At 50.1% G+C, this 10,443-nt stretch overlaps 1 protein-coding gene across 1 annotated transcript; it reads right to left on the reverse strand.

Annotated features, from left to right (window-relative positions):
* Positions 1 to 839: 839 nt before the first annotated feature.
* On the reverse strand, positions 840 to 9,248 carry LOC142302144 (zona pellucida sperm-binding protein 3-like). The gene is made up of 8 exons (XM_075343228.1): positions 8,805 to 9,248; positions 3,707 to 3,825; positions 3,143 to 3,246; positions 2,893 to 3,070; positions 2,702 to 2,822; positions 1,550 to 1,641; positions 1,312 to 1,445; positions 840 to 1,075 (listed from the first exon to the last, which is right to left on the reverse strand). The coding sequence occupies exons 1-8, from the start codon at positions 9,246 to 9,248 to the stop codon at positions 840 to 842; spliced, it is 1,428 nt and encodes a 475-aa protein (XP_075199343.1).
* Positions 9,249 to 10,443: the final 1,195 nt, after the last annotated feature.

A 10,443-nucleotide genomic window follows, 5' to 3' on the forward strand; every position in this document is an offset into this window, starting at 1 on the left:
TAAGGGTCAGTCTTAATCCTAAGGAGGGTGGGTGGGTGGGGAGGGGGGGGGGTAGGGCAGGGGCAGTGGTGGTGCTGCTCCAGAAGATCATAGGAGGCCTCCTACTACCCCATCTGCCCTGCTCTACCTGTGGAGAGCTATACTAACCAAGCTGCGTCACCATCTACCCCACAGGTACCATCCTACAGCAGCTCTCTGGCCAAGTACCACAGGTGGCGTCAATAATAATTACCCCCCTTTTTGCTTTGACTAAAGCCACTGGGGTCATTGAACCAAGCCATGCCACCGCAGCATCCCAGAAACTGCGGCCTGGTAACCTCACAGGCCCGGCATGTCACTGCAGATTACACTGTACAGCTCAGGGAGGGGCAGAGCAATAACACAAAAGCAACCCCAGAAATTAGCATTACTGATGATTCTTCATCTCAGGGAGGGGGCAGGGACTGCAGTCTATGCCTACTGCTCTGAAGGTGCTTAGTTTCAGTATTCTAGCACACACACTGGAATTCACAAGAGAAAATAGCTGACATTACTGCACTAATTAGATAGAGCTTTAGAATGAAATTTAGTTGCATTTCAGACCATCCCTTTAAGTGTATGAGACATCACACCATACCAGCTCCTGTGGATTATGATTTTAACTGAGAAGTGGAAGACTCCCTTTACCCTTCAGTTGCGAGCACAAAATATATATTTTTAGAATATAGGATTCCTACAGAAGTTTGACCTGTGTAAGTGATGCCGGCATGAATAAACAGTGACTGAGCCAACCCAGAGATTGTTGCCAAGTCTCAAATATTTTAAGAAGACCGAGAAGGATTATACAAATTGCATTTATTTTAGACAGATTCTTTGTGGGAAAATCTTTTCAGAAGACATTTTCCAGCCACAGTAAGAGCAACAACTACTGAAGTGACAGATCCGATGGCCACCAGCACCCACAGCTGTAGAGGTTCAGGTCCTGCACCCGTCCTGGAAGCTTGGAGGGCTCCTGCTCCGGTAACCTTGTTAGTCCTGGATCCAGTCACTAGAATAGGACCCAGGGTGGCCAGGCCATGTTCCTCTAGATGAGAATCTGTCAAGATTACAAAAAAAAAAAAAAAAAAAAAAAAAAATATTGAAAGCATCTCCAACCCTCAGTATACACAGACAGTTAGCGTGCATCTAATCTTGACTACAGGGATAACCTTTGGGTTTGGTTGACTTCAAAAGTCACTTGGGCAGAAAGTGTTCTTTAGACTTTAGCCTGCATGTCTGTAAAATCTACATTTGTGTGTCTTCAGAGACCTGTCAAAAGTCTACCCGACTCACCAACATCTCTCTTCCCAAATCCCCTTTGCCTGCCGAAGGACGATCCCCATTGTGATCTCTGGCCGCCAGCAGTAGCGCAGTTCCTAGTGGTGCAGCACTGGCAGATCCCACTAGATCCTTCCACAGGTGACCAACTAAGAGTGAGACAGTCAAAATGTCCCAAACATTTAATGATCAGCCACTATCTTGTGTGATGGTCAACACTAGTCTGATGTGTTATTGTGTTGGAAGCGTTTACCTTCTAGAGGCCTTGTTGTAGGAGCAGGCCTTGTTCATTGGATCAGGGGTCTGGTTGATCTCAGCAGCTCTCAGGGTACAGGTGATGTAGATCTAGGAGAACAAGATACAGGAGTTAGTTTCTATTTAGCTACTGGGGAAAAAAAAATAAATAAATAAAGTGAAACGCAAGTGTGGTGCCCCTGAGGCTTCAATCGCCACACGGTACTGTGCAGTATTCATCCTGGGGTATGGAAGAGGTCATTGCCAGTAACCACCACAATCCATACAACACTCACTGCCCTCCCACCGGGACTGGGTTAAGGTAGCCACCACAAGGTATGGGAGCTCCTGCCAACTGGTTCAGCAACCCAGAGGTGGAGCAAGACACAGACCAGCCAGGGACAGTGTCAAAGTGCGAACAAGGTGGAGAGAAGATTGTCGCTGGGGAGAGAGCTGCGCCATTGCTCCCCAAGGACCGAGTGCACACAACAGGGTGCAGAACCCTAGGCTGGGTATTGCAAGTCCCTCCAGCAGAATCCACTGGGCAGAAGATTAAGTCTGACCCCCACAGTGCTGGGAGCACAGCAGCATACTAGAGCCAGGAGCCGTGATAACCGAGGGGCACCAGTAAAAGGACTCACTCCCTGCCATACGGAACAGGACCAGAGCCAACACAAGGCAGCGGGTCACAGCATAGCTTCAAGCCGCAGGGACCCACAGTGCAAGTAGGAAGGACTCAGAAGGAGGCACTGGCTCTGACCGCCGAACTATCCGGGATCGGCTGGAGCCCGGCAGCCCAGAGGTGGTAATCCTTAATTGATTAGATAACTTGATTATATCAAGTGTCCTCCAATCCTTCCTGCACCCTACCCCCACCATAGCTGCATTGCAGCAGGAGACTACTACTCCCAACATCCCTGGGGCCTGAGCTCTGCCAGTGGAGAGCTGCACCAACCAAGCTGTGCTACCATCTGCCCCAGGGGACACCTCATGCAGCGGTGGCTCCTATGTTAGCTGGAAACCATAAGTGGCGTCACAGATCCCATCAAAAGCTTAATGGGTCTTTTAGGACAAATATAGCATTGAGCAACCCAAGAAATGACACTTGGTAGCTTTTGTGCCAGTTGTGGGTTGAATCTATGACTAGGATGCATCAAGGACAATTTCTCACCGTAGAAGCAGCACTGTCAGTGAACCTGAAGGCATCAACCATGAACTGGAGCTTGTTGGCTTGAGGTCTTGGTGAAACAAAGACTGAGGAGGAATCTTCTTCCATACTGTCCATTAAGCACCTGTGAAACAGATCAGTTTTAGGTTTTTGGTTCCTTGGAGTCTTGTACAGAATTAATGGAAGTAACTCACCCATTGTTGGAGATTAGTTCATAACTGGGTCTAGAGTCCACATCTGGTGTAATGGTGGCCACACAACGGTCAACGAACAGGATCATTGGCACGTGATTCTGGATATCCAAAGAGGCTTCTATATGCAATATCTCACCAAGCTGAAAGACCAGTACCGAACTGGGGGCACTGAAGTCAGCTGAAGAGAAAATACCAGTTAAATAGACCCAAGACTTTGCACCATTATCCTAAGTGTTGAAAATATTCTTACAAGTCATGAGCTGCAAGGAGAAAGCCAGCCTCTCCTCTGAGGTCACTGTGGTGCTGAATGGAGTCCACGTTGGCCTGATGGCGTTACTGCTCACATTACCATGTCTAGAAAAGATAGACATGAGGACTAGAAAGCCAACTCTGAATAATATTTAGGTTAGTTGTCAGTGTCTGGAGATAACCTTTTAACAGTTACTAGTTAGTAAGCACAAGCTTGTCAAATAATCCTAGAGGCATTTTCCGACAACATTCTACCATTGAGGTCCAACACAAGTCAAAGATTTGTTTGGGGCCTTGATCTGCAAGCATATTGAAAATCCATGAAGCAAACATGGATACTCGTATCTGAAGAGGTCAAAGATGGGAGTTCAGCCTGATAAGGATCACCGTCATGGCACTGGCTTTGGTCAGCTTGGTCATCACCTCATGGAAATTTGGAGGCATTTACACCAGTATGGCCAACTTTTGAGAGGTCTTATTAACTAACTAGTAGCTTTGGGGGACCCCTGGCAATGAATATCTGATTAGTCCAAGCACCTCAAATGTGTCATTTCTAGAGTCTTACCTTGGGTAGAAGCACTGGACAGGAACCACAGCAGAGTTGGACCTGATGATGGGCACATTGCTGGCAGAGGTAGGGGTGTAGCGCAGGTTGGAGTTGTAGATCAGCCAGTCTGGAGTCATCTGGAAGAAGATTAGTAGGTTAGCTCCCTTTTCTGCTGCATCTCAGTAGGTCTGAAGAGATCTGTAGATTCATTGTAAAGAAACCTCAAAGGTTACATCTGTTTATGAAAATAGGGGAAGACCACTCCATGCAGGGTCTAGACACTGGTGGGACTATAACAGACAAGATGACAGCTTAGCTGTCAGAATTCAGTTTAGGTCTGAAAGTTACAAAAAAATAAAAAAAAATAAATAGTTCAGGCAAACTGATCCATTGCCATATCTCCACCATTAGTGGTCAGAGTCTGGATTGAATTAGGCAAGGGAAACTCCTTGTATATCTAGTCCTATGGGTTGGATTGCTTTACAACAGTTAGGAATGTGCATTCATACTCAGCTTTGAGCCAGTGTGTGATGAACGGCTAGACTAGCTTTGGCTAAGCTTGTCTCGCGGGCGGGGAGGAAGCCATCGCTGCTGCGCTCTCGCTAACGCTCGGGTCCGGCGCTGCTGCTGGGGGGGGTATTTAGTCAGTGACGCCACCCACTGGTCGTGGTGAAGATGGGGATCACCGCTGATTGGGATCCTGGGAGCGATGGTAAGGAGGCAGCTGGGACGTAGTTTACCCCCTCTGTGGGTAGGGGAGTTCGGTGGTCCCGGGGAGGCAGGGTTGGTGAGGTGCAGGGTTGCAGGGACAGCGTGGCGCGGTGCCGGATGGCACGGGTGTACTCACTCAGCAAGAAAGGTACAAAGTCCTCAGTAAACCAAACGGCTGGATGGACGGGTCCCGCAGCCAGCTGCAGTGCTTCTCCCCAGACAGGTGATTGCGGCTGTCTTTCCCTGCACCTTGATGTTCTCTTTCTGACTATGGATTCCCAATGGTAGTCCGCTCCCCGGTGTATGGGTACCGGAGGAACCAGTTTGCCCGCAGACGCTGGCCCTTGGGTCTCTAGCCTTAGGCGGTAGCTGTATACCCTCACGGTGTGGGCTGTTGCCTTCAATCGAGACTTTTGCTGTTGTGACACCCCTGGGGTTCCAGTCACATTCGGATCTGACTATTGTGGGCGGCGCCAAGCTTGGTCGGGGTCCGAGGGCCCTGCCTGTGTGTGCTGGCTTCACTTCGCTCCCCGGTCAGTACCAGTGGGCTGTCGCCCATCCCCGGTCCTATGGTTCCGCGTTGCTCCACCACTCCTGCACACAGCCACCACCGTCTGCCAACCTTGCTGTTTGGGTTTGTGGCCACAAACCCAGACACTCCACTTTACTCCTCTCACTTCAACCTCCTGAACTTCTCACTTTTCCCACCTACAGGCCTGTGAACTCCTTGGTGGGTGGAGCCAACTGCTTGGCTCCTCCCCACCTGGTGTGGACATCAGTCACTGGAGGGAGGCAACAAGGATTGTGTTTGGCTGGTGTCCCTGTCTAATGAGGGTGGGGGTGTTTGGATGTTATCTGTGACGACCTGGCTAGGCCAGGGCGCCACATTCCCCCTTGGTGAACTGCAGACAGTCCGCGGGCTGCCCGTCCATCACTGGTTTTATTTTTCTTTTAAAAAAGGTAAATCAACATGGAAACATTTCAAACATAAGCATTTCTTGTAAAGACACTTAAACGTTGCACATATTAAAAATGTTATAACACCCGTCAATCTTCCGCTCTCCCACCCAAGCAACCTAGCCCTGATGCTGCCCCTATGAAGTGGGCAGCACCCCTTGACCCCAGTCCAGGTTCAGGCTGCCCGAGCAGGAACGGGTACAGTAACTCGCACCCGGCTGTCACTTCAGAGGACCCCACGTCCTTGGGGGACCCCTGACCCCCGGAGGATGGCCACCGGTCCTGGTGGTGGCCAGGCCCCAGCCTGCTGTGCTGCGGGCCCTTCCTCCAATCTGCCTCTGCGGAGGCGGCTCCAACGGAAAAAAAAAAAAAAAAAAAAATATATAAACCCTCAACTTATTTACAAGCCCACTAGTCCATGGGTGGCCTGCCAGTTCTCGGCCATGTCCATGAGTAGTTTCTCATGCAGGTTGAGAACACATAGGGTCCCTCCGGGGACAACTTGTCGGCAACAGCTGAAATAATCAGTCAATCAGGTAAATGTCACGGTTCATTAAAATCATTCATTTAAACTGCTGAGGGTCCCAACAGGGGACAACTGCTTGCAACGGAGGACCGCTGCCACTACTGCTCACTTTCGTGCTCCTCACCCGGCTCCAGGTGCAGAAGCACGGGTTCCAGCCCCTCCAGTGCACGGCAGGCGCGACGAGGAAGAGCTGCCCGGTATCCATTGTTTCCGCTCCGAGGGATGTAAGTGGCCTCCATGTCATACAAGCCGAAGACTCCCTCCTCCTCCGAGACAGGCTCCGTGTCAGCCCCCGAGCCGCTGTCATCTGACTCCAGGGAACCACTGGTGGGACTTGGCAGGCCGGTAACGATTTCCAGCTGAGCCCAGACTCGTGGCTCCTCATTGGCAAGTGACCCGTCATCGGCTGGGGAGGTCTGCTACCGGTTAGTCTACGTTACCTGCTCCAGTGGTTGATGGGCTGGCTTCCTCTCGGGCCTCTGGGCCCTGGCGGGGCAACACGGACTGCCACCTCCATCGGGGGACGGTGATCTGGGTGGGGTTGTATGGGCGGTCAGCAAAGGCGATGGGTCGGGCCCTGCTGGGGCCAGGGGTAGACTGGATCCTTCAGCCGCAGCGGCCGGTCCTCTAGGCACACAAGGGTGTGGGTCTCTCACCAGCTCCTCTAGCATGGTCTCCATTTCATGCGCCCGCACGACCAGCTCCTCCATCTCAGCGGTCCAGCGATCTAACAGGTTCCGTACTTGGACCCGGTTACGGCAGCACAACAGCATCACTTGGGTGTTCAGCCAAGCCGCCGTCCCGGGGGCAGGCTCCAGAGATTCGGGCCTCTGATGGTGCGGACATGTTGCAAGCTGCTTCCAGGAACCGATTATGTTTGCAGAGTCCTGGCGTCCCCACTTTTATAGCTTCGGCTACATCAGGCAGACACTCTCGCGCCTCCTTGGTTCTCTTCAGCACTTCCGTTTGTTGGGGGCGGGGCTTCGCTTTCGCGCCTTCCCTGCTCGGAGAAGATGCTCGAGCGGGAGATTCACGCCAAGATGGCGGCGCTTCAAAATGTTTCGGCTCGACACCGCCGGCGGCGATCACAAGGCGCACTTCTACTGGTAAGTAGATGGGTTCAATCCTGTTCGTGACGCCAAGTTGTCGCGGGCGGGGAGGACGCCGTCGCTGCTGCGCTCACTAACGCTCGGGTCCGGCGCTGCTGCTCGAGCGGTGGGCCGGATCCGGGGACTCGAGCGGCACGCCTTGCCCGTGAGTGAAAAGGAGTAGTTTGTTTGGGGATTTAAGTCAGTGACGCCACCCACGGGTCGTGGTGAAGATAGGGATCACCGCTGCTGATGATGGGGATCCCGGGAGCGATGGTAAGGAGCAGCTGGGATGTCGTTTTCCCCCTCCGTGGGTAGGTGGTCCTGGTGATGTAGTGACGGGGAGGCAGGGTTGGTGAGGTGCAGGGTTGAAGGGACAGCATGGCGCGGTGAGGGATGGCACGGGTGTACTCACTCAGCAAGAAATGTACAAAGTCCTCGGTAAACCAAAACAGCTGGATGGATGGGTCCCTCAGCCGGCTGCAGTGTTTCTCCCCGGACAGGTGATGGCGGCTGTCTTTCCCTGCACCTTGATGTTCTCTTTCTGACTACTATGGATTCCCAACGGTAGTCCGCTCCCCAGTGTATGGGTACCGGAGGAGCCAGTTTGCCCGCAGGCGCTGGCCCTTGGGTCTCTAGCGTGAGGCGGTAGCTGTATACCCTCACGGTGTGGGCTGTTGCCTTCAATCGAGACTTTTGCTGTTGTGAAACCCCTGGGTTCCAGTCACATTCGGATCTGACTATTGTCGGCGGCTCCAAGCCTGGTTGGGGTCCGATGGCCCTGCCTGTGTGTGCTGGCTTCACTTCGCTCCCCGGTCGGTACAGGTGGGCCGTCGCCCATTCCCAGTCCTACGGTTACGCGTTGCTCCACCACTCCTGCAGACGGCCACCACCATCTGCCAACCTTGCTGTTAGTGCCTGGGCCACAAACCCAGACACTCCACTCCTCTCACTTCAACCTCCTGAACTGTTCTCTCACTTCCAGGCCTGTGAACTCCTTGGTGGGTGGAGCCAACTGCTTAGCTCCGCCCCACCTGGTGTGGACATCAGGTCACTGGAGGGAGGCAACAAGGATTGTGTTTGGCTGGTGTCCCTGTCTAATGAGGGTGGGGGTGTTTGGATGTTATCTGTGACGACCTGGCTAGGCTGCCACACTTGAAAGATACAAATATGTAAATATCCCTAATTAGAAGTAGATCATATATTCCTCCAATTAGAAGGGTAGCATAGTGAATCAGAAAAACCTCGCTTGCCGCATTTTCAGGGCATTGCAGGAACTTCAGTATCCATGGTTATGACCATGAGCAACTGACTATGCGGTCATAACCATGGATACCCAAAATCCTGCAATGCCCTGAACATGAAGCAAGAGATAGGTAGTTTAGTTCTTCTGACTCCCTTTCTAATTTGAGGCATTTGCCACTATTACTACATGTTGGGGAGTGTTAGATTGGAACATTCCTTTAAATTAAGCCAATATGTTCCCTTCAATCTAGGTAGTCTCATCCGGCTCTCTACCATCACAGCCACAGTAAAGCCATTATAACATTGGACACCTTGTTTAATGAAAGTCTATGCCAGCAATTTTGGCTCCTCAATATTGAGCCATATTTAGAATTGTGATTCACCAGTGAAACTGAGGCATTCAAGCAAAACCCAGTCCTCTACACCTTTTTCCCAACTATAACAGTCCTGGCAGAAGTAACCAGTCCTATATGATTCATTGCACGGTGTCTTGGTTTACCTGACTAGCACCAGCCAAGACCTACCATATATAATATTACACAAAAACAACAAAGATACTAGCAACAGCTCAGTCATATTGAGTGCTCACCTCCAAGATGTTCCCACATTCTTGAAGGCCATTGTCAAACACCACCGTAGTATCTGTGGTCTGCTGTCCAGGCCTACAGGAGCCCAGGGTCAGGTCTGAGGGCTTCACCAGCTTACCATTCCCATAGAAGTCCCTGTTCACAGTCACCACCATCTTGTCTTCACCACATTGAACACTGACAGAGGATGGAGCTTGTGCAAGGTCCCGGAGATTATGGTCTCTGCCAGTATATCTGTTGTCCCATCTAGATTGGGACCAAGGATTTCCTCTAGAAGAGCCCACTCCAGGTACAGATTGTCCAAGTCTTCTAGAAGATCCTTGACCAGGCTGATAATTCCTCCACCAAGCATCTGACTGGCGCCGGTGCCTGACCAAAGAACTAGTAAAGCCTGATCCATAGAAGAGAACCACTAGTAGACACCTCCACCTGCCCAAGAGCTCCATCCTGACTGCAGAGCAAGACACACAAGGAGAAGATGGAGGGAGCAGAGCTTTATACCCTCCTCATCACACCACCATTACTCCACCTCATTACCCTCAGCTGGCCACCTTCTCCTTCACACCTGAGGTGGAGCCTCACAAGGATTTGTTCTCATCTCTTTGACCAAGATGATATTGTCCATGTATCGGTCTAGATATTGCATCTGATGATCTCCTGTAGAGTTGGATTGTGACTTGTCATCTACCACCGCTGTGACATGAAGTCACGAGTGCGTCCAGATTTGGAAGATTTTCTGTAGTTGGTCACACAAATTCTAATGCCTTGTCAAACTGTCAACACACGTGCATTTTTTTTTTTTTTTAATTTTTGAAAATCGCAACAGAACAACAGAACAATACTTCTCTTATGAGATTGCGTCTAAGGCCCCACTCACACTTGCGCTATTTCGACGCAAACGGAATCCGTCACTAATGTAGTAGAGTTCATTTATTTACAGTGAAAGCGCGACATCGTGTGGACACAAGCGGGTACTGCATGACACACACACGCGCCATAGTAACGCGCTTCCCGTTTGCGTCAAAATAGCGCAAGTGTGAGTGGGCCCTAAGGCTATGTGTCCACGTTGCGTTGAGGTCCTTGAATTTCTAAACGCATCCTCTGGCAGTAATTGATGTATTGAAAGTTGCTTTTGGCCACAAAATAGCGCTAAAAACGCATGCGTTTTTACCGCGTTTTTAGCGCTTTTTGCATGCTTTTCCACCTGCGTTTTGACAGATGCGTTTTGAACATCAGGACACTGCTAAATAAAGTTTAATCTGTCAAACACAGTGAAAAAAAGAGAAAAAAAAATAAACTAATTAATTTAATTAATTAATCATGAAAACAGACATATTTCATTAAATTTTAGCGCTAATATACAATTTATTGAAAAAAAAGCAATAAATTCTTAATTTTCATTAATTTAATTGTCGGATTATGTGTGTAAAGGGACATATGAAATCATTTTGTTGATGGCCAAAAAGCATGCGTTTTGCTAGTCCAAAACACATGTTTTCTGCACCTAAAAAGCATGTAAAACGCTGGAATTTTGATGTTTCTTGGTTACTCCCCGTTTCTCATTGACTTCTATGTTATCTAAACGCACCTCAAATGGCAAAAACAATTGACATGCTGCTTTTATAAACGCATGGTTTTTGT

Source organism: Anomaloglossus baeobatrachus, chromosome 4, assembly GCF_048569485.1.
Source record: "Anomaloglossus baeobatrachus isolate aAnoBae1 chromosome 4, aAnoBae1.hap1, whole genome shotgun sequence".
In the NCBI taxonomy this organism is placed as follows: Eukaryota; Metazoa; Chordata; class Amphibia; order Anura; family Aromobatidae; genus Anomaloglossus; species Anomaloglossus baeobatrachus.